At 42.4% G+C, this 24,777-nt stretch overlaps 1 protein-coding gene across 6 annotated transcripts in view; it reads left to right on the top strand.

The window, feature by feature from the left end:
- The window catches only part of plppr2a (phospholipid phosphatase related 2a), a 30,178-nt gene extending 5,743 nt beyond the window's left edge, over nt 1–24,435 (top strand). Inside the window, exons 3-8 of one of the 6 annotated variants that reach the window (XM_027006532.3) lie at nt 7,405–7,593; nt 18,861–18,981; nt 19,661–19,911; nt 20,312–20,488; nt 20,669–20,796; nt 21,813–24,435. In XM_027006532.3, coding sequence (XP_026862333.2) covers nt 7,405–7,593; nt 18,861–18,981; nt 19,661–19,911; nt 20,312–20,488; nt 20,669–20,796; nt 21,813–21,921 — 975 coding nt within the window. In that variant the 3' untranslated portion in view covers nt 21,922–24,435. Of the gene's footprint in view, nt 1–7,123; nt 7,594–9,609; nt 9,698–18,860; nt 18,982–19,660; nt 19,912–20,311; nt 20,489–20,668; nt 20,813–21,812 lie in introns of those variants that run through there. The other 5 variants (XM_027006534.3, XM_027006533.3, XM_027006536.3 and 2 more) reach the window with 5 other exon arrangements.
- The last annotated feature ends 342 nt before the right edge of the window (nt 24,436–24,777 follow it).

The following is a 24,777-nucleotide window of genomic DNA, read 5'->3' as shown; positions in this document are numbered from 1 at the left end:
AACAGTAAGTCTTTCAACTAGCACCACACACACATGCTCACACATGCAAACACACACATACACTTGCACTCTGTGCTTTGATCAGATGGGCAATCCTGAATAATAGTTTCTTTGGTTTCCATCTGTTTAAAGTGCTCTACTTGTATACAGGTTGCAGGAGGAGGATGCACAGTTGAACTAGATTAGACTGAACCTCTACAGAAAGATAAGAAGCACACTCAGCCACACTTAATGTGTTTGATTACATGCATGTTGTTACATACATTGTATAAATGGGCCAAGAAATGGAGTTGGATAAAACCATTTCTGTTTTTGGCTCATTCTTTTTCAAGCCCATTGCTCACAGACACACACATGTACACACACACACACACACACACACACACACACACACACACACACACACACACACACACACACACACACACACACACACAAAAAGAGCCTCAAGTTAAATTCAATATATTCCACTTCTAGCAAAATAAAAGCCTTCATGTGCCAGCATCCCACTCTTTCTCTCTCCCTTCTCTCTCTCTCTCTCTCTCTCTCTCTCTCTCTCTCTCAAACATGCTCTCTTTTTCACTCACTCTCACGGTCTCTCTCCCTTACACACACACTCTATCTCCCTCTCTTGCTCTATGTTCTGGCACTCTTTACTGCTTTTTCACTCTTTCCTCTGGAGCCACACTCCTCCTCCTCCCCCATCCTCTCCTTTTCTTCCTCCCACAGAACAGGCCCTATCCAGCCTTCACAGCACAGTGGAACACAGCACTCCCTGGCCCATCACCCTTTCACTACCTGACTTGCGCCCTCTCCTGCATGCCAGCACTAATACCTGCTCTAACTCTTGCTCTCTCTCTCTCTCTCTCTCTCTCTCTCTCTCTCTCTCTCTCTCTCTCTCTCTCATGCTGTCACTGTTCTTCGTTCTCTTTTCACAATTCTCCTCCACACAGTTAGTCACCTTGAACTGCAAGTTATTACGCATGCGTGCACACAGACCTCTGAACTCGCACACACAAATGCACATGCAGAGACCCGAGCGTGCATGCTGACACACACATACACACACACATATGCACACCTATTCACTCACGATTTCCCTCCTCTCTGAATTGCTTCTGCTTGGTCCTTTCTGCTCTGCTGAATTCAGAGATGCTGCCTTGAGCTGCCTGCAAAGGCAAAAAGTTATTTTCCAAACATCTTCTCCTGAAGGGGAGAGAGAGAGAGAGAGAGAGAGAGAGAGAGAGAGAGAGAGAGAGAGAGAGAGAGAGAGAGAGAGAGCGAGCAAAGGATGTAGAGAGAGAAAGCAAGAGAAAAAGTAGCGATGATGGAAGCTCCTGCAGCAGTAATGATCATTCTAATGTCAACTCCAGGCAAAAACAAAAACAACATTATTGATCAGGAATGCTAAAAAGTTCTACATTGTTTGGTGTTGTCTGTTTAAAATGTTTAACCTGTGTTAATTTCTCATTTTTGTTGTAGTGTTGGTAATAACATCTATCTCAAAGTTGATTTGAAAATTAGTCTTGATTTCAATTAGTCTATCTTTCTGGAGAAATATAAATATGACTATGGAATTCACTCACCTAGGGAATATCTTTCATACACAAGACAATTTGTTCTTGTGAGTTAAATCTAACCACAGAGTCAGGATAATGGAAGATACAGTGGACAGCAAAGTATGTAATTAGTGTGTGTGTGTGTGTGTGTGTGTGTGTGTGTGTGTGTGTGTGTGTGTGTGTGTGTGTGTGTGTGTGTGTGTGCTGAAAGTACTGCAAAATCTTGTTCGCTATCCTAAATAATCTATCCTCGCTATCCTCAGAGTTTGTTGATTCAATTTAAAGTAATATTTGATATGTTGCTTATATTTGAATCCCATATGAATCCCATGTCCCTCACTCATACAGCATTTTCAACCTCACATCTTTGCCTTCTGTTTGCCTTAATATTATTCACACTAAAACACTGGCCCATGACCTAATTAACTCTTGATTACTGTTATTCACTTTATATTGATCTTTCTTTAAAGGGCTTTAGCAGTTCTTTTAAAAACTCAACTGCTGGACATCACAAACCTGAGCCATTTTTGCATATCACCCCAATTACTTATCAGCAACACTGGTTACCAGTCACTCTTCATATTAGGTTCAAACCTCTGCTTACTACTTTCAAAACCCTGTACAATTGTCCCTGCTTGTCTCTCTGAAGTCCTTCATTCTCTCAGCTCTCCTCTGCCCTCAGGGTCTTCTGGCTGTGGACTGCTTGCAGTCCGCTACCACACACCAGGCTCTCCTCCTGTTCATTTTATTTTTGGCAAGTGTCCTTTCAGATGGACATCTTAAACATAGGACACCATCCTTCAGCTATAAAGCCAGATCTGGCTGGACATGATTTTCTTACTTTAAAATCAGTCCAGGTCAAGTTACTACTCCATGCACTGAATTTGCACTTGATTTCAAAGGGGAATAGTTTTGTAAAAGACGAAGAAGAAGAAGAAGAAGAAGAAGAAGAAGAAGAAGAAGAAGAAGAAGAAGAAGAAGAAGAAGAATAGATTATACTATAGTAAATACTGCTTATGTGCCAAGGAAGCCCACAACTCTGATTTAATATGTTTGGAGGCTTATCACCTTGAGCAATGTAAAAATGTATTACAAGACACTATTTAAAAGTATCTTACTTGAGAATTATAATATAAAGCAGGCAGTTTTATACTATCAGATACAGATGTTCTTTTGCTTTTAGTCAAGTTCATTAATCAAAGTAATGTCCTCAAATAGATTATTCCTGACATGCAACAGTAGCACTAGGCTAATTAGATTTGATGGGCTAGCATTATTGTAAGCTCTGTGAAAGGCTAGCCAGAAAGAAGTCGTAATGATCATTCTTTCTCATGTTTTGTATCATTAGTGCTAACATAAAGCTAGTCACTTTACTAGGTTTGCTAGTGCTAGGGGTCAGGAAGGGCAACAATTCTTCCATCATTCAGTCTATCTGGTGGATTCAGTCTGTCTTGTTGGGGTGGCGGTGTGTGGGTATGATGGCGATGATCATGATGTTGATGATGATGGTGATGATGATGATGATGATAAGATGATAAGATGATGAGATCTCTCTCATATCCAATCTATGTTACACTGCTTAACTTTAAAATGTTTTTGTTGTTGTTAATTCTTTTTGTTTTATGCTCCCAAAGATATTTGTCCATTCATCCATGTCCAGATATCTGTCCCAGTCAAACCCAGATCTGCCTTGCTCCTAGCCTTTAAAGCACTGTAATAAACTTGGCTTGTCACTCAAAATTAAATCTTCAATGAGCTCTATATCAATAAAGAAACCCAGCAGTCAAATTATTGCATGACCTGCTGTGCCTGTAGGACATGTGGGATTAGTCCCACGTGTGAAAGTATGGCCCAGAATATATCTTGAAATTAATTAACTTTGTTTGTATTGCACTTATTTAACCTAATTTAGCCATAATTTCTGTTGCATTCTAGTTGCTAAATAAAGTAGTACTGTAATTGTTTCAGGCATAAAGATATAATGTATTCATATGCTTTAAACACAGCAAGCTCCATATTGAGGAAATTCAACTGTAAATTTAAAATGCGTTCCTTTTTTCCCTGAATGCACTGTGTACATAAAATCGGCATTGGTGAGGTAAAGAACAGCAACCTACTACAACCCAAATTCTGGCTTCTGGCAGACTTTCATGAAAAAAAAAAAACAGGACAGACAAATCATATGGCCTATCTTCTATCTATCTAACATAATATATCAGTGATGTCTGATACTGATAATTGATGGTTGTGCTTATAGTAACTTTTCTTGAGGAAGTAAATTAATTAAGATGAATTAAGCATTTTAGGGATAATGTTGCCCACAGAGATTCAAATGAACCTGTAACAAGTCAGCAGTACATTCTGGAAATCTTGGAATTAAATCTAAGCCTAGCAGTTGGCTAGTAAGCCCTGAGTTTCGGCCATGGGAAGTGAAGAGAGATCAACACCCAGTACAAATGAAAGCAGCTGTGTGCTTCAAAGCATTCTGGATTGATCCACTTCCATCATAACTGAAAATGGAAAACATTTTTGACAAATTTTCAACTGAATAAGTGATAACTGCTTACTGTTAAAGGCCTCCCTTTACTAGTTTATGTAGCAAAAAGAAAGATTTTCATGACGACGCTCACCTTTGTGTAACTGAATGTGGCCAATTAAAGGTTGAATCTCACTCCACTTCAAATAACAAAAATGGACAGTAAGAAAGCATAACTATCCCAGTGGTACGCTTGTGAGACAGACAAGATTAGATTTTAGCACAGAACCACAGATGCTAAACAGGCCCATAAATAGATAGATACATACCCAAGAAAGCTAACTAACATAAACACCTGGGGAAAAAAATCTGCCTTTTTACTCTAAATTTGTATGAGTAGAAAATAGTGCCATATGGAAATCTCCCCCTCCCTCTCTCTCAGGGTGAGCAGTCTACAGTGCTCTCCGAGAGAGCAGAGACCCAAACTGTGATTCTGGCATCAGGGCTTAGAGGGCCATTTGGGCTCTGTGCACTTGCCAAATTTAACCCGCGTTGCTCAAGTGCTTCCACAGTAATAGAAGTCTGTCAGCGCTGAACCTTCCACAATAATAACAACAGAAATATGTGCAAGTTCCTAAGCCTCATCACTGTACCAAATCAATATTGTTCATACTGGACCTGAAGCAGGAAATGTCAATAGAATATCCTGTATCTTGTGAAATAGCATTACAATGATACATCGCCTGATCTGTATCAAAATTTAATAAAATAGCTATATATATATATATATATATATATATATATATATATATATATATATATGTTTGTACTAGACAAGCTAGAGTATTTTAGAAACTGAAAAGCATGGATCAACATGAAAGCAAGGATCCACCCTGCTTTGTATCAATAGATCAGGCTGGTGATGGTGGTGTGGGTGATATTTTATTGACACACTTTGGGCCCTTTAAAACAAATTGAGCATCCTTTAAATGCGTCAGCCTTCCTGGGTATTGGTGCTGACCATGTCCATCCCTATATGACCCCAGTGTATCAGTCTTCTGAGCAGCAGGATAATGCACCATGTCATAATGCTCAAATAATCTCAAACTTTCTTGAACATGACATTGAGTTCACTGTACTCAAATGGGTTGTGGTGGAACGTGAGATTCAGATCATGGATGTGCAGCCAACAAATATGAAGCAACTGCATGATGCTATCATATCAATATAGACCAAAATCTCTGAGGAATGTTTCCAGCACCTTGTTGAATCTATGCCATGAAGAATTAGGGCAGTTTCGAAGGCAAAATGGGGTCCAAACTGGTGCTAGCCAGGTGTACTTAATAAAGTGGCTGGTGTGTGTGTGTGTGTGTGTGTGTGTGTGTGTGTGTGTGTGTGTGTGTGTGTGTGTGTGTGTGTGTGTGTGTGTGAATTTTCTCCAGAGATAATTCCAATATACTGTAGTAAAAGATGTAGAGATGTTAAAAATATTCCAGAGCAACAGTACATTATGGACAGAGGTCCTTTTAGTTCTAGGAGGAGGAACTAGTTTATATTAGACAAAGTAGATAAGTAAATCATAGTAAATCATAACATTCATTCCATGGGGATGAATGAGGATTTGAAAGTATATGATTGAATATGGCATATTTCATTCAGTAGCTAGCTAGTGTACACCTCAGAGGAAAGGCATTGTCAAACCCAGTGTTAATGTGAGTCATGTCCTGCTTTTTAAGCCCTCCAGAGACAGAGGCATGTCCTCTTTAGGGCTAGCTCGTGTCTTCAGCAAGCAGCAGAGTAGCTTATATGCCAAAACAAAGAAAAATGTGTAAAATGTGCCCACCCATGAATAATTTGGCCCAATGAGAGATGCACTTAATGCTTGGCTTGACAATGGAAGGATAGTGCTATGACTAGAGCACATATCTGTTCATGTGCCCAAAACAGTGCTTATACCAAATTATGAAATTGATATACTATTTGAATTGTTATAATCTTAATGGAGTGATTTTCCAGACTTAGTGTAAGACTTGTAAGACCAGTCTTGTACTAAATTAATAACACTGGTATGTCACATTTGACTGTAGAATTTTCAAAATGTTAATCCTGGATTCAATGGTGATTAAGTGTGATGTTCGATTAGTTTTTCAGATCCACATTAAATTTAAGTCTAGATTCGAAACATTTCCAATGTTGAAATTTCCACCACTCATACATCAGCTTAGTTAAAGACAATGATCCGTGCCTGGGAAACAAGCCCCTAATATCTCCATTTCATCCTTGCCGGCAGTGCAATAGATTAGTGAATTCTTCCCAAAACTCTTCCTGGATTGATGAACTGTAGAATAGTAGAGGTGCACTGATTTGGTTATATAAGAAAGAGTCTAAAAGTAACGGCTGGCATTTTACCTTATGTACTGCTTGACAAATTTGTGTTTTAAATGCATTCAGTTCTCTACCTTAGTGAGAGTAGCAGAAGAATCCAGCAGTTATGATTGTCTACATAATGACATATCAAAAATAATATTTTCTCGCTAGTGAAAGGTGGATAGGAAGGGTAAAAAGATTGCCTGAAACAAGATGTATAAAAACCCAGTCTCTGTGTGTGTGTGTGTGTGTATGTGTGTGTGTGTGTGTGTGTGTGTGTGTGTGTGTGTGTGTGTGTGTGTGTGTGTGTGTGTGTGTGTTTGTGGGAGTGTGTGAGTATGAAAAGAAACCCCTCAGGGTGTCCCTCATCTATACCACACACACACACACACACACACACACACACACACACACACACACACACACACACACACACACACACACACACACAGAGAGAGAGTCCCAGATGCCCTTTGCACTGCTCTATACAAAAGCTGAGAGAATTTGATAATCTCAGAAAGGAAAAGCAGGCGCAATTAAAATGTGTTAATTATCATGTTCACATGACATCCACTTGTGCTGCCCATCAAGTGCATCCAAAAATACACACACACACACACACACACACACACACACACACACACACACACACACAGATGGAGAGGGATCCACACATGACACACTCTTCCAGACTCATTTGTGCTGGCTTACACTCACTCTAGCTGCCCTCCTCCTCCCTCTCTGTGGCTCTGCCTTCCCACTCTTCCCCCTCAGTTTATTCCCACCTTTTACTCTCTCATCACTCTCACTTCCATCTCTTTGCATATACTAGAAACCTTTCTTCTCAGTAGGAGTTCTGTCCTCTTTCTCGCTCTCTCTCTCTATCTCTATCCCTCCCTCCCGCCCTCTCTCCTATGCCGGCTCGCATGGTAGTAGGAGTACAGGGCTGGAGTGTGCCTCCTCCTTCTCCATTCTAAAGCGAGGACCATGTTCTATTTCCAGCTGGTGATCATGGCAGGCACGGTTCTCCTTGCGTACTACTTTGAGTACACGGACACCTTCCCCGTGCACATGCAGGGCTTCTTCTGCTTCGATAAGGCATTCTCCAAGCCCTACCCGGGGCCGGATGAGAGCAGCAAAGTGCCACCCGTCCTCGTCTACTCTCTGGTAACTGCCATCCCTACCGTGATGGTGAGTACACAGAAGACTATGCTTTCTTCCTCTCTGTTTCTCTCTCTCTCTACTCCATAGTGTACTGGTGGGTTGGGAAAGCAAACTTGTGCGTGGGTGCTCGTGGTTGAGCATGGATAAAAGGAGAGGCTTGAATGTGCGAGCGGCTGGCTTGTTGCTGCATGCAGGTGTCTGTGTGCATGAGAGAGGGAGACTGTATTCTCTTTGTGACACGTGTATGGAACGTGTCGAACTGCATGTGTTTGGTGTGTGCCTTTAGTTCAATGGGTATGAATGGGCTTGATGAGTGGTAGGTTGCAGGGCACAGTTCTCTTGTTCTACAGTAAACTAACAGATTGTAACAGATTGTAGAACCACATGGATTTACCTCCCTCTTAATGCAGGGTGTGTGGGTGTGTGGGTGTGTGTGTGTGTGTGGGTGTGTGTGCCTGCACACGCACACACATGTGTATGTAGGGGTGTGTGCTTGTGAATGAATTGGCAAATGTAAAGTTGAAGCATAAAGAGAGGTGTGTGTGTGTGTGTGTGTGTGTGTGTGTGTGTGTGTGTGTGTGTGTGTGTGTGTGTGTGTGAGCGCGTGCATGTATATGTGTGTATACGTGAGCATGTGCTAGAATGTGTGAACACTCAAGCAACCAAAGTGACAACAAACTAGCAGACACAGCACTTCTGATAATAAGCAGAGAGATATGAGATATGATAGGGGGAAGAACAAGGGGTACAAGAAAGCATGTGATATGCAGATGTCTTCAGGGCGTGGGTAAGAGAAATCAAAATAAAAAAGCATGAGAAATGTGTGAGTGCACGGTGTGTGAGTGCACGGTGTGTGAGTGCACGGTGTGTGAGCTGTGCTGATGGAGAAATGGAGACATGGAGAGAAAAAGAGAAAGGGTAAGTGTGAAATATGCGGCACCTGTTGCTGGTTCTCTGTCTGCTAGGGCACAGACACAGCCTGAGTAAGTCAATCACAGAGCACACAGACAAGCTCTGCAAGACTCTTTTCATCAAATGCTAATTACCTAGACAAAAATTCTAAGCACATTTGGTGATCTGTTGGAATCTTCTATAAAAAACATGACCTTTGTTTCAGACACATGGCTTGTTTGATTCTGATCCTGATACGACCAAGAACAGGTTTTGATCAGACTAAGTGAATATTTCCACTGAAGTTTAAAAATAAATCACATTTGTAAATAAGTGAGGAAACCACAAAAAAACGTTACTCCATGAATGATTTGTTTAAGGCAAATTTCCATTTACAGTTTTGATCCTAAATCTGACCTAGACACAACCAATCACGCACAAAGCATGTGTACAGCTTCACCAAGACCAAATGCATGGAAGACCAAATGCTTTAAAAAAAAAAAAAAAAAACATGACCCAAAGTAAACTAAAGGTACAACATGACAAAATCCCAACACTGAAACACTGAAAACAAACACCAACTTACCCTTAACCAGACTCACACTCAACTAAATCGAACAAAGAGCACAGATAGAACCTAAGCCCAAACCAGTCCATTAAGCACAGAACAAAATCATAAGCTGCCCCAGACTCAACCACTCACACATGAGGTTCATCCTGTCACAAATCCACAGCTTAATCGGGGTTCTTAGATCAGGACACTTCAAAAAGTCTGTAAAAATTTAATTGGCAAAAAACTGTCAGTCTTTGCCAGCACTGATGGCACTGTTAATAACTGCTGCATTAATGAGATGCAGTGATGCTACATATCGCTGACACCAGCTCTCACCACCTTAATGCACAGACTAAGGCAGGTCCACGAGAGGGCGGTGTGGCACCCAGCTCAGCCTCAAGGGCATCTCTGGTTCACTAAATAATTGCTTAATGCATTAAGTCTCTTTAAAGAGATATTTCTCATCTGCTAGGAGACCAAACAGAGGGCAGCCTATGAAGCAAGATGAAGACGTTTTCAGCACTGACCACACTCTCTTTCATTATTCTTTTCTCCACTTCAGCAATGGCCATGTTCCCTCTCATCCATTGCTCTCTTCACGTAGGACCTCTTCAGTGTGTGTACTAGAACAATTGACTACTCAGTTCATCTGTTATGTAAATGGATCCTTTCCTGTGGCTTCGCTAGGTATAGTACCAAGGTTCACTGGCCTACTCTCTCTCTCTCTCTCTCTCTCTCTCTCTCTCTCTCTCTCTCTCTCTCTCTCTCTGTATCTTTTTTTTCAATTTCATTCAATTCAATTCAGTGTGCTTTACTGGCATGACAAATAATGCTGCATTTGTATTGCTGAGCTTAAGAGTATAAAGGAATAATAGAAAAAGAAACTGAACATTATTTAGTTTGTGATAAAGAAAATTATGATTATGAACTCTTTAGTGCATTAAGCATTGCAATATGACAGTTGGAGGGGAAGTATAAGACATCAATAATATAATAATAATAATAATAATATAATGACATCAATCTTCAAAAGCTCTTTCTCCCTCTCTCTGCTCCTCTAAGATGTCAGAGGTTATAGTGAACCTTCTCTACCTCCAGGTGTCATCTCTCCAGTCATCTCTCCATCTCTTCAGTAGGTCTCCAGCCATGTGCTCAGAGCAGAGAGATCCTGCTGGCTGTAAACAGTGACTGGCTCTATGGCTTGAACACATTTCTTTATAAAACCTGTTTCTTTGTTGAGCTTCAATAGCAGAAGCTATTTTCTCTATGAGCTGTTTTCTCTATTACTATGGAACAATGAATATTGGTTCATATAATAGAATCGCAGCTCTTCCCTTTATTTTAGGTAATCTGCAGCTTCTAGAGCTGGCCTGATCAGGAGAGAAGGGGAGTAAGCTAATACAGTGTGAGAGTACATAATGGATTAAAGTTCAGCCCAGTCAGAGAAAACGCATTACACATGAACTGAGTCCCCCAGACGCATGATACCTGCCACCTCATCTTTTGATCCAGCAGTGGTGCAGCACACTGGAGAATGCTAGCTAATTACTATACATAAGGATCCTATATAAACAACTGAATATACAAAAAATCCTATACTGTTTCTATTATATGAAACATCCAGCCTTTTTTACAATATGTGTAATAGACAGTTTTACAGCCCTTTAAGGTCATGGCCAGCAGAATTAAGATGATAGAAGCTGATCAGCTTGAAGACTGCTAGGCAAGAAGAGTATTAAGATGAGCCAGATGACGGACAAGCGCTCAGGACCTTCAGCAGCCTCCCATGGGGTGATCAAAAGCTCTCAACTGAATAAAAAAAAAAGTAAAAATGGTTCAAAAGAATTGATTAACAATTAATAGATATACATAGTGTTCTTTTTATTCTAGCTTACACATTAGCTATCAATGTAGGAGGGTGAGTTCTGACAAGTGTGTAAAGTGTAATTAGCCATCTGTCTTTTAGAGTGGCAGTATTATGAAACAATGTATGAAAGATTGCTAACTGTCAAGTTTTGTGACCTAACAGATGCCCACAATTGGCCTGCATTGCTTTGAAATGACTTTGAATAAGCCATCCTGTGGATGTGGCCTGTTGTGCTTTCATGGCACTAGAGCCTCAAATGGCATGGGCATCACCCAGAACTGGACTCCAGATGGCTGGGTCACCACCCAGAACTGGACTCCGGATGGCTGGGTCAAAACCCAGAACTGGACTCTGGATAGGTGGTGCATGACCTAGAATCTCATCTGTGTGCACAAATATGGAAGCAAATGCAATACATAATATGGATGGGTTTCTGTATCTCAGCTGGACAGTGGTTGTCAGATGCCCTATTAAATCCAATCCTTCCTTACCACTTTATAACATCAGTCTGACATCTTTCCATCTCCCAATAACAAATCTCATGAATTACTATGGAGTCCGTAGCCATTAAAAGATTGAATCTACTCCTTCTCTTTCAAAGGCTGCAGTGCCACTACATTTCTCCTGAATGGTTGACTGAAAATTTACTCAGTCCTCACTACTCACTTGTAAGGATTCATAGCCACTAGTGAGGAATCTAGTGAGGATGGAGTAGATTTTCCTGTGGCTTTAAAAATATCCAAACGATCCATTTCTGTTGCCATTTGTTTACTACAGGCTAAATTTAGTAGATACAGTGCTGTGTGCTTTTTATAATTTGTGCGTCTTGCTCAAAACACCATTTCTCCAACCATTTACCATCCCAAACAGAATGCAATGCTGAAAGATTTCTAATGTTGAAAATTTTGCCTTTATATAATAATTCTCACTGGTATTGAAATTGGCTAAGAATTTTTAATACCACAGTTTGCTCTTAGCTTATTGTATAACATGGCATTGCTTTTGTGGTTTCATTTTAAACTATATGGGCAACTGAAGGAGTTGATGCAGTGTAACCATTTGTGATCGTAATAGCTGGACCTTGCTGGTCTCTAAACCGTACAGCTAACTCTACAATTCAGTTAGCTGTGGAAACAAACACTGACAGGCCTTCAGCAATTGCTGTAGGCTTATTTACAATCATTAAATGGTGAACCAGTGGAAAAGCATCCTACACACACTAATAACACTTTATGTTATGGTGGAAATGTTCAATGTCAGTAAGAATATTTAAGACATGCCATGTATGTGGCACATAAGCACAAAATGCACCAGAAGTTTTAATAACAGGGGAAGAGTGTAGGTAAACGGAACAATGTCCATGTGATGGAGGACAGGCTTAAATAGGCTTAAACTTACTCTTGCAGACATATTCAAAACACAATACCCAACCCCCCTTTTTAGCCCAGATCTGTATGCTTGAGTTAAGCTGTGGAGATAAACGCTGCAGGTGCACTTTGCTTCTGTGACTCTCTGGGTCATTCTTGTCTTTCCCCATGCCTGTAGCGCAGTGTATGTGTGTGCACGTGTTCATGGGCATGGATGTGAATTTGTTTGTGTGCATAACTGTGTGTGTGTGTGTGGTTATGTGTGTGTGTGTGTGTGTGTGTGTGTGTGTGTGGTTATGTGTGTGTGTGTGTGTGTGTGTGTGTGTGTGTGGTTATGTGTGTGTGTGTGTGTGTGTGTGTGTGTGTGTGGTTATGTGTGTGTGTGTGTGTGTGTGTGTGTGGTTATGTGTGTGTGTGTGTGTGTGTGTGTGTGTGTGTGGTTATGTGTGTGTGTGTGTGTGTGTGTGTGTGTGTGTGTGTGGTTATGTGTGTGTGTGTGTGTGTGTGTGTGTGTGTGTGGTTATGTGTGTGTGTGTGTGTGTGTGTGTGTGTGTGTGTGTGTGTGTGTGTGGTTATGTGTGTGTGTGTGTGTGTGTGTGTGTGTGTGTGTATGTGTGTGCACGTGTTCATGGGCATGGATGTGAATTTGTTTGTGTGCATAACTGTGTGTGTGTGTGTGGTTATGTGTGTGTGTGTGTGTGTGTGTGTGTGTGTGTGTGTGGTTATGTGTGTGTGTGTGTGTGTGTGTGTGTGTGTGTGTGTGTGTGTGTGTGTGTGTGTGTGTGTTTGAGTCTATATGTGTGTTTGTGTGTATATTTTGTAAGTTGTCTTTGCACATATGTGAGCTTTTTGGGTGATAAGAATACATGACAGATATTAACACTTATTCAAAAACATGAACACACGTACACACACATGCACTCACACACACAGTTAATGAAATTAAAGTCATTATGTACTCTTACAATCCAGTGAAAGCATAAATGTATCATAAAATAAGTATATGCTTTTGATGGACACCCACAAATGGCAAAAATCAGGAAGCAATGTCACAATAACAGTTCTTCTTATGTCCCGTGTATGTGTCAACATACTGTTGTTACACCCTTGCTATGTCTCTTTCTTTTGTGCTCTCTCTTTCACTGTCTCTCCACTTTGTTCTCTTACAAATTCTGAACCCCTGATCTTGTTCTCACAGTCTGCCTTCATGGTTTACGAACAGGATTTCCATAGAGAGATTTTTGTACATGGTTTGGGATGACTCACTCTTACTGTGGTGCTATCCCACCAAACAAGGAGTTTGAGATCTAACAAAGCGAGTAACCCAAACGGCGAAGGCAAGGAACAAAGAAGAGCAGAGCTGAAAATGGCTCGATCCCCTCAGCAGCTACGGCTGCTCGGCTAGCCGCACAGGAGCCGTGATGTTTGAAGGGGGTTTAATGGGTACGGAGAAGAGACAGTGTGTGAATTGAAATAGGACAAGAAAGAAGGGGAGAGAGAGTAGGGAGGTGAGAGGTGCTAACCTGCTTATCCAGACTTTTCCAGCCTGGGCTTTTTGAACCATGACTGAACTGAAGGAACACTCATGGAGGGATAAACTGAAAACAATACCAAAGAACAGATAATACTGAGCATTTGAATGGAATCAAGTGTAATTCATACAATGGTGAAAAACAGGTTTTGCCCTGCTGAGCTGTGTGCTGTGCATGGGATGCCTGGCCCACATTCCCATGTTTTCTGTGCAGGCCACACAGGGTGATCACATATGTGTGCATTATGTCAAGTGGAACCCTCCATGACCACAGAATCAAAGATGAAAACAGAATTTGGTTGATCTTCTTACTATTGATTTTTCAAAACCATAGCTCTCCATCTGGTCATGTTTGAACAGCTTCATTTAATTACTTAACTAAAAACACATTTGCATTATGTGATATTTTTTGGAATATGAAATCATGTGAAATCATGCAAACACTAACACTGAAGACAATTAATATAGAGGGGTTTGAGTACTGTTGAGTACTGTTTAAATCAGTGGCATTGTTATTTTTCACAAATGTCTCCATTTCTTCCATGTCTTTGTCTTTCCCCCTCTGGCACCGCTTTGATTTCTTATCACTCCCTCCACTTAATGCTGCATGTCTTTCACAAGCTGTTCACTAGCCAAACGTACTTTCAGAAGCAGCTCCCAGAAATGTGGAGATAAGACAGAAACACACACACGCACACACACACACACATACGTATGCATGCACGCACGCACACACAGACAAACATACATACACACACACACACACACACACACACACACACACACACAGACACACACACATATTTATATCATGAACCTCACAGGTGAACAGTTGATTGTGTTTATTTTACCAGAGGGAGAAAGAGACGGAGTGAGTGGAAGGGAGAGGGAGATTTTGATGTATTCTGATGAAATACAGCACCAATCCTCAAAACACAGAACCTGATCAAAATGAAAACAGTATCAATATATCATTTAAGATAATAAATAAATAAATAGATAGTTTGTTGTTTTAATAGTTTTAGTCTGTTGGAGACTGAAAAGTAGATTCTAAAAAAAAGTAGATCTTATTTTGCTGTGATTTCAGCAAACATTCTCAGAACTAAACTCAGTATGATGATTCCTGTGAACAAGAACAAGAATCCTGCTTTTTTGACCAAGATGGCGCTAAAATTAAGTACATCAACATGAAGGCAGTGGATTAGAATACTATGACCAAATACTATGGGATTAGTGTGCTACAAGGACAGGGGATTAGTCTGTTATGGGGACATGGGATTTGTGGGATATGGGGGAAGGGGTTAGTGTGGGATGATGTTTAGGGATTTGTGTGCTTTCAGTGCAAGGGATTATTGTGTTTTGAAGACTGGAGATTAGTATGCTATGAGGGCTGAGGATTGGAGGGCTCTGTAGGCTGGGGCAATGAGATACTGCCCTGAGTCAGAAGTGAGGGGCCAGATTTGATCAGGCTTTATTTGGTCTTGCATCTATAATGGAGTCTAGACTCTGAAGATCCATTAGCCTGATATAGGCCTGGTGTAGGGGATCTACTCATCATATTCTACATCACCATCATACTCATACTGACACACACTCACACACACCTGCACCCATGTGTACACACCTTTAGAAAATTATGTTAAGAACACATCAAAGAAAAGAACACACGTTCATGCAATCATCAAAATGTAGTACTAGCAATATTTCTACAGCGATGGGCAGCAACTTTGTTAATCCTTTTGAGAACATAAGTGGTGCCAAGACACCCGCAGGAAAGCTGGCAGTAATGTACCAGACAGTACAGATCCTGACAGTAAAGGCACCAGAGCACAGCACTGTAGGACAGCCCAGAAGACACTGTATTACCTCTTCTTTGCTTATGCAGCATTGCTGTCGGGAATGAGCTGTGCGCTTTGGTTTGGCTCGTCCCCCTGTGTCCCCCCTCTGTCCCCCCTCTGTTCTTTCCTGTTCTCTCTGTCCCCCTCTATCTCCCCTCTGTCCCCCCTCTGTCCCCCCTCTGTTCTTTCCTGTTCTCTCTGTCCCCCTCTATCCCCCCTCTGTCCCCCCTCTGTTCTTTCCTGTTCTCTCTGTCCCCCTCTATCCCCCCTCTGTCCCCCCTCTGTCCCCCCTCTGTTCTTTCCTGTTCTCTCTGTCCCCCTCTATCCCCCCTCTGTCCCCCCTCTGTTCTTTCCTGTTCTCTCTGTCCCCCTCTATCCCCCCTCTGTCCCCCCTCTGTTCTTTCCTGTTCTCTCTGTCCCCCTCTATCCCCCCTCTGTCCCCCCTCTTTTCTTTCCTGTTCTCTCTGTCCCCCTCTATCCCCCCTCTGTCCCCCCTCTGTTCTTTTCTGTTCTCTCTGTCCCCCTCTATCCCCCCTCTGTCCCCCCTCTTTTCTTTCCTGTTCTCCCTGTCCCCCTATATCCCCCCTCTGTCCCCCCTCTGTTCTTTCCTGTTCTCTCTGTCCCCCTCTATCCCCCCTCTATCCCCCCTCTGTGCCCCCTCTGTGCCCCCTCTGTTCTTTCCTGTTCTCTCTGTCCCCCTCTATCCCCCCTCTGTCCCCCTGTGCCCCTATGTCCCCCTCTGTCCCTCTCTGTCCCCTCTGTCACCTTCTGTTCTTCCCTGTCCTTTCTGTCCCCCTCTATCCCTCCTCTGTTCTTCCCTGTCCCCCTATGTCCCCCTCTGGACAGGGCATACATGCTTTTCCCAGTTGCATGTATAAATCATATGTGGCATTTCCCAATCTGAGCGTGATTATCTGCAGTGGCAGGGGCAGTGATGACACATGTCAGGTAGTGTCTCTCATTTAAATTGTACAGCTGACCTATAGTAGAATTTCCTTTATTCGCATTCATTTACAAGTTCAAGTTCAAGTTCAAGTTATTTGTCACATACATAGTCATACACAGTACAACACGCAGTGAAATGGTGGAGAGTGCTCTGTCCAAACTGAGGAAGAGAACCAGGGGTGCATAGAGAAAAAAATATATATACAGATAAATATATATTCTATGTATGTACAAAAATATATTAACAATGTATGTACAATATATGTATATTATGATTATATACACAATGTACAATGTATATGGTTGAGTATATATGTACACAATCTACAGAATGTACAGATCCATTGTATAGTACCATATCTACAGTTGTTGTAACAGGTTAATTGAGTATAATTGAGTATAATTGAGTATACATGTAAAATCCTTAAACGCAGATGGCCAAAAATGACAGGCCATGCTTTTGTTTGGGGTAGAATGATGGGGACCACAATATCTCACTTACAGTCAAGATGGAGACCACAACACCTCACTTACAGAGTCAAGATGGAGACCACAGCGCCTCACTTACAGTCAAGATGGAGACAGTACCTCCTCACTTACAGGAACAAGATAGGGACTATAAAACCTCACTTAGGACAAGATGGGGACTGCAACACCCTACTTTCAGGGACTGCAGATTTTTTTTTGCTCTGTCTGAAGATGTATGTAAACCTACAAACCAAATTCAGAGCAATTTGGTTGCAAATTCCTTACTACTTCTGTATTAAGGGAATGGCAGTTTAATAGCAAAATTAAGAAATAAGGCAAAATTATACTTACAAATGAGGTAATGGACAAAACAACACATTCACGTGAAATGGCACAATTATTTATAACCTAAATAACCATTTCAGGAGTAAGTTGGCTGACTGACACATTCATTACTAGGTAAGGGTAAATTGTGAGCCTCTCTCTCTCTCTCTCTCTCTCTCTCTCTCTCTCTCTCTCTCTCTCTTCTCTCTCTAACTCTCTCTCTCCTTGGGATCCTTTTCACCTATCTCCCTACATCTCTGTTACTGTGCAACAGTGATGTCACTGTTTGTCAGCCTAGATTAGTGGACAGGCTCTATCCCAGGATTTGTGTAAGTGTGTATGTGCATGTGATTGTAAACTGAACACACTGTCTCTGTCTCTTGATGTCTTGTCACTGACATCTGGCCTTGCTTGTGCATTTGATGTTGGGGCAGGTTTACACCCCATTCTGGCACTGTTGCTATGATAAGGGGTCCAATCAAATTCTGATGATGAAAAGCAATGTTTTTATCCTACAGTTTTAGCCCACAATTTATCCTGACAATTTCAGAGTGCAGTCAGACACATACACGTTCAAACGGGTTTGCATGTTTTGTGAAAGTTTGTGCATGTGTATTCCAGTAGGGGTTCCTTATTCTTTCAAATGACAGATTATCATGCTGGTTCCTTTTATGATCATGCACATGACCTTTTATCTCCCATGCATCTCCCCCTCTGCCCTTCTCTCAGCTCAGATAACATTGCTAGTCCCAGATTCCACCCTATAGATTCACACACAGAATTAAACAACCCTTTCTTTCTAATGGTGAATGTCAGGCCATGTTCATGCTCTTCTCCAGAGAATACCCTCGAGACACACCAAATAATACTTGTGTCTCAACACATCTAGTAACCTAAATAACTCCATTCAGTCAGTGAAAACACCCTGAATGTCCTTTGTGCTACCCATGCGAAAAAAGATGCTAGTAACACAAAGAAATGATCCAGCCAAGTGAAAACATATCCCCAAGCGCCTCCCCGCCATTTACAAGGTGTGAACCCTGTCTACCACCACAGCAAATCATGCAGACATACTCTCTGAGTAGTCCCAAGAATCCTAGAGGCCCTTGGGATAAAAGGTAACTGACAGGATGTCTTTAGCCCAAACACATTTTGTTATACTGTACACAAGTATAATGACAATACAAAAACAAACCTGAATTGAATTGAATTGAATTAGCATGTAGTGCACGTTGTTGTTAGCAATTCAGTGTTATTGTTCTTGATCAAGTTGATGATATCTGCTTTGTACCTTTTGCGCTGTCAGTATTTGTCAGTATTTTATTGCATCATTAAATGGGAACTGAAGTCCACAAAGAATTGTTTCAAAAATGTATCAAAGCTGCAGCATTTGTGACCACTAAGCTAAGTGGTATTATGGACATTTCAGAGAACATGGAGAAGTATCTCGTTATACTGAGGTAATTCTCCACAGGATTCATGTTAATGTGTTTCTTTGTCTACCTCACAGATTCTGGCTGGAGAGCTGATGGCATTCTTCATGAGGTCAGAGGGCACTCAAGAGAAGACCATTGTCACTGCAGACTGCTGCTACTTCAACCCTTTGCTGAGACGTATCATACGTTTCTTAGGTAATAGGGCAGAAGCAAAGGGGAGGACAGTGATGTTTGGGGGGGTGGGGTGGTCATAATTGTTTGCATAGGCCTTGATGTTTGATATAAAGAGCTTCTAATTAAAATTCTTAGAAGAAAATATTTTCAAACACCCTAACTAACTTTGCTAGATTCTTTTCTCAAAGGCCATTTTTGGGTTTTTTGGTGCCTAAACAATCCTTTAGATTTGATACTGTTTGCACATTATCCCTGGTAGCTGTACCCCTTTAGTTATGAATTTTACACCTGCAATACTCCTGAAATACTTTCACAATTCCCTGAATACTACCATTGCTACTTTCAGTATATAAAGAACCATAGGATATAATACAGTAAGTGAAATTGTCTTTTATGTTGAAATATCTGCATCCAGAATCCCGAACGCACCCTGAAGGGTTCAGAACCTCAGGGTTCCTGGATCAAATGAAAGCCAGCGGACGGGCTAGTGTATGCACGCCCTTCACCTAACTACTGCCTATAATGCTGTATTGCTCCAGGGGACGGTCCACTCTCATACCACATCACTCCATACCATAACCCTCAGCCTAACAAAGTCCAACCCTGAACAATACTAAAACCCTGAACAGTACTCCAGCCCTGAGCCTATTATGCTCAAAGTTAAAAATTACTTCTGAGTCCAGCTGGTCTTTTCTGTCAGGTGTCTACTCCTTTGGCCTCTTCACCACCACCATCTTCGCCAATGCCGGGCAAGTGGTCACAGGAAATCAAACACCTCACTTCCTGTCGGCATGCCGGCCAAACTACACGGCACTGGGCTGCCAGTCAAGTCTTCAGTACATCACGGAACGGCGAGCCTGCACAGGGAACCCCCTCATCGTGGCATCTGCTCGCAAATCCTTCCCCTCCAAGGATGCAGCATTGAGCGTCTACTCAGCAGTATACACAGTGGTGAGTGTCTACTCAGTGGTGTTCACAGTGGTTAGTGTCCACTTAGTGGTGTTCACGGTGGTGAGTACAAGGAGTGTGATCCACGATGACACAGCCATGCAGTGCCACCCGCTGTCAATGCGCTGTCAGTGCAAAGCAGTTCAAGTTCAGAGCGATTTAAAGTGCTCCAAATTACCTGCTAAGTCACTGAAAATGTCCTTTGCCCCATTCAGTTGGGCACAGTCCTGTTTAACACCTTTGGACAGTTTTGCTGCTGGAAGATGAAACAGATATTTGTAAGCCTAGAGTTTAATTAGGGTAAGATACATTTCCTCTTCTGACAAGCTCTTGCTGGGAGATGAAGGGCCAGCAGTGCTCAACTGAGCTGCACATGTCCGACACCATGTGTCCATGTCCTCAGATGTATGTGACGCTGGTGTTCAGGACGAAGGGCACGCGTCTGACAAAGCCAACCGTCAGCCTGACCCTGCTGTGCCTGGCTGTTCTGGTGGGGGTGGTGAGGGTGGCTGAGTACCGCAACCACTGGTCAGACGTCCTGGCTGGATACTTCACTGGAGGAGCCATCGCCGTGTTTCTGGTGAGAGCCCCTGGCGTTGCAGTTAGGTTGGAGAGGAACAGCCAGTGCCTGGTGTGGGTCTAGTGGAGGCAGAAAATACATTTGTTTGGTTTCTTGGATATTACATTAACATGTGCTTTTTTTCTCTCTTCTTTCTGTCTCTCTCTCTTTCTCTCCTTTTCTCTCCTTTTCTCTCGCAAGGTAACTTGCGTAATCAACAACTTCCAGCAGGCCAAACCCCCTCCGCCACCTGCAAGACCCCAGCGTCCTGAGTCAGTGCTGGGCATGCCTATGGTGGCGCTGCCCTGTGTGGAGAGTCCACTCGAAAAGTTAAGTGGCACTCAGGTAAGGGGCGGGGCTGGGTGAGCGGCAGAGCTGCACACACAGGGTGGCCAATCATGACCCCCTGCCCCCTCCGTTCTTGATCCAGAGGACCCCCAAAAAAGATCCACTAAACCCCTCCTGCACCTATGCCCCCACCTGGCCACCACCACCCTACAGTGCCCCAACGCCGATCCCAGCACCCTGTTGTACTGCTTGGACCAGCGTTTGCTCTTCACTGGCAAAGGGAGACTATGCTTTCCAGACCTCAAGTAACATGACCCTTAAATGACTGCAAAAGGCTGTCTGTAGGGGAGGGTCTTTCAGAAGCAGCTGAGACCATGGTAGTGCGCCATTCAGCCTTGAATGGGAATACCACTGCATGTGACTACATTGCCCTACAGACTGCCGCCCAGCCCCTAGTGTCAGAGCTGCAAGTTAAAAGTCATCGGAGCCGATGCCCTTACACTGCACAGGCTTGAGAAATAATACTTGAATGAATGCTCACAGTGGACCTTTGAGGATGGAGACTTGATTCATTTCTTCTGTCAAATACTGTGAAATCTGCATTTTTTTTTTTGCTGACTATGGTTGGGGCTTGGTCAGTCTGCATCAGCATTTTCCCCTGATCTTTATGCAAAGCCCTGTGGGGCTGGAGTAGTGAGTGTTTGGAGGAGATCCACTTTAATTAAAATGATATGGGAAGATGGGTGTCTCCCACAGTCTACCACCACCATCTTTCCTTCTGTTCCATCTTTGTCTTGGGCTTCTTACCAGTCTGGCCATATAGCCATCTCTGCTGAACACCATCACACTCATTCTTTTCTCACCGTTCACATTTTTGTTTCCCCTGTTATTCACCACAGTCACTTCTCTCTGTTTTTCTCTCTTTGTGTATCTGCCGCTCTCTGTCTTTGTCTCTCTCTCACTCTCTCCCCTGTTCTCTAACTGTTTCTGTCTTTCTGCCTTGCTCTTCCTCTCTCTTCCTCGTTCTTTCTCACACTCTCTCTCTCCACCCTTGCAGACTCCACGGGGATCTCCATTCACTGAGATCACATGACCATCAGCCCTATCGGTTCCCCGCCACCCCCGATGTCCTCATACCGTCTCGCTCCATTTCCAGCGAAGTCTAGATGGGCCGCCTGAGCGTGCTGGCCAGTGCGCCTCCCACACCGCTGGACGCAGCGCCACCCTCTACCGCTCCTACTCCACGCAGGTCTAGACCCGCTTCCTCATCAATCCCCACCCCTCTGTGACTCCCCACCCACCCCACCACAATCCCCTCGGGGCTCCCGTTCTCTGCTCATGCAAACAAGGTGCGACAGGACATGCCACCGGCGTGCTGTGCTTCGGGAACGCGCGGCCAGAGAGCCCGGACAGAGGGGGATCTCTAAAGCCATTAGGGGTTTGTTTGAGCAGTGTGCAGAAGCCTTTACATCATCGTAAACACCTCTGGCCCGATCTGCAACTACCCAAACCAGTTCCCAAGGGAACCGATAGAGCCCTGTACAACACATCACCTGAGTGCAGGACTCCTGAGAAAAACAACTAGTAGCACACTATCTCCTGAGCTTATTTTGTTTCTTTAGAGCGTCTTTGAAGAGACGCATTCAATATGTGTGTACTTATCCATATGCTTATTAGATATAATGTGGTTTTTCTTTGGATTTTAACAAGTGTGCCAGCAAATCTGGACACAAATGGACTAGAGGTTTGGAGGGTGCTTCTCAGTGCTCAGAGCATCCAGAGAAACTGAATTATCCTCAGCTGAACAGTGCTGTTGTTGATGTACCTCCACGTTTGAGAATGGAGTAAAGAGAAAACGCCTGTATGATTGTGCCGAGTACTCGCTGCTGGCTGTCGACTCATCGCCCATGTCCTTTTCGCACATCAAAAGCAGGCAGCTTAAGGGCACATGCTTACAGAGAACATCAGCCTACGAGCAAATGTTCCATCTGTTCCAGTGAATGAGTAACATGGGCTCAGCTTCTCTCCAAGGACTTGTCCATTACCCCCCCAGGCCTTGGTGGATTTGGCTCATTAGCATCAATGACAGCATTCTGACGCAGTGGCACCCACCTCAACACACACACACACACACACACACACACACACACACACACACACACACACACACACACACACATCAGCATGCTGTCAGACTGAACACCCATTTACATGCTACAGAGATCAAAAGCAAATATTGCTTTGCTTCTCAGGAGAATACATCAAACTCAAGACCATCAAGGGATTTTTACATGTCATCTCATTTTAACTTCTCATTTGCTACAACTACAAACACCATGAGCTGTCTGTCATGTGTTATAATTGAAATATGTTGTTTAGGGGAAAGATTTTCATGTCTATTACTGCTGACCCTTTGGCTGGTATGACTTACCATGGTCCTATACTCATAGTTTGTACTAAATGATTGTTCTGGATTGTCAGTAACACCAGCTTTCCTTCTCCAGGAGGATGTTTATGCTGGCTTTTTTCACTTATTCATTGGATTCAAGATTTTATATGATTTGTGTGGGAAAAAAAAGTATTCTGCAAAGCGCATTGTCTATCATAAGAGATTTGGTACTTTTAATTTGCACATTTATTTGCACAGTTCTTACTTCCTCCAGCTGCTTTACATTTCCAACACCTTCTGATGACTTCTGTCCTTGGCTGTACTCATGTTCTTCACTGCACTGTGTAAGGGCTCCCAGTCTTCTGGAGCAGCACCCTCACACCACAAGTACATTTGCTCATATATAGACATGCATAAATATATGCAGACACAAACACCCACACGCATACACACCCACATGCACGTGTGCACCTGCCACAAACACATTCTTACATAAAGACTTCCCACTTTCTTATATAAAACATGTTTGTACATGTTGTTTTGTAAATACATGTTTTTTGGTTAAAAAAGAAAGAAAAAGAAGAAAAATGTAACAATGCATATTACACTGACACCTGTGTGCACCCACCATTGTTATGTTACCATAGTGACTGCTGCTTATTTTAACCATGGAAGTAATGATTGCATCTCTGCTTTGGGAAACAAAAATGGAAGGGACCATTTAGAGCATTTGGTTCAGGAACATTTTCCAATGTATTAGTATATTCACATGGTAGCATCTGACCCACAAGCCTGTGATCAATACAATTCTCACAGTCAGATACATTTATCATTAGATCTTGGGTCATCTGTCCTTGCAGAGATATAACTGTTGTGTAGTTTTAAAGTGGGCATAACTGACACTGAATGGTTGTATCTGCTAATGGGATTTGCTATAAAATCAATGAAAATGAAAACAACTTTTCATTTATAAAATGATATCAACCAGACTGCACAAGCACTAACCCTCCACTCTACAGATACTCTGAGCTGTGAAGTATTTCTCTTTGGACAGTTTTGGTAGAAAGAGCATTCATTTTTGTGGGCAAGTTAAGACTGTTTTGTACTTTTTTCCTGGACCTTCTTCTCATGGGAAGCTCTAAACATTGGAGACCAGGTGTGGTAGAAAGGATGTGGGTGTTAAGGTGTTCTGAAGTTGTTTTTCTTTCATGTTGTTGCGATTTGTGTGTTGTTTTGTAAAGATCTGTCTGATATGTCTGAGTAAAAAACAATAAACTGGCATTGCAGTACACTGGCCGTGGTCCGTGATTTCTCTCTCATTTTCATTCTTGCTGCAGTCTAATGCAGTGGTAATAGATCTCACTTAGAAATTGAGTAATGTGTACTTCAAGGGTTTTTTAAGATACTGTAATTAAATTTTTGTCAGATGGTTTGTGATCAGCATTTAATACATTTTCACCCTTAAATTTGTAACAGCACAGCCAAATTAAGCAACCACTGTGAATTAATTTACTTACATATACTGACTTATTGTACTCACTGTATTTTTATGATAAATATGTAAATTGTGTGATCTTCATATTAATATGTTTTATAGTAGTAGTAAATGGGACAGGACACTTTTCTTTTGGAG

Source organism: Electrophorus electricus, chromosome 3 (genome assembly GCF_041902795.1).
Source record: "Electrophorus electricus isolate QZ-2024a chromosome 3, ASM4190279v1, whole genome shotgun sequence".
Taxonomy (NCBI): domain Eukaryota; kingdom Metazoa; phylum Chordata; class Actinopteri; order Gymnotiformes; family Gymnotidae; genus Electrophorus; species Electrophorus electricus.
The sequence above is the reverse complement of the archived record's forward strand: the minus strand, read 5'-3'. Positions and strand labels throughout refer to the sequence as shown.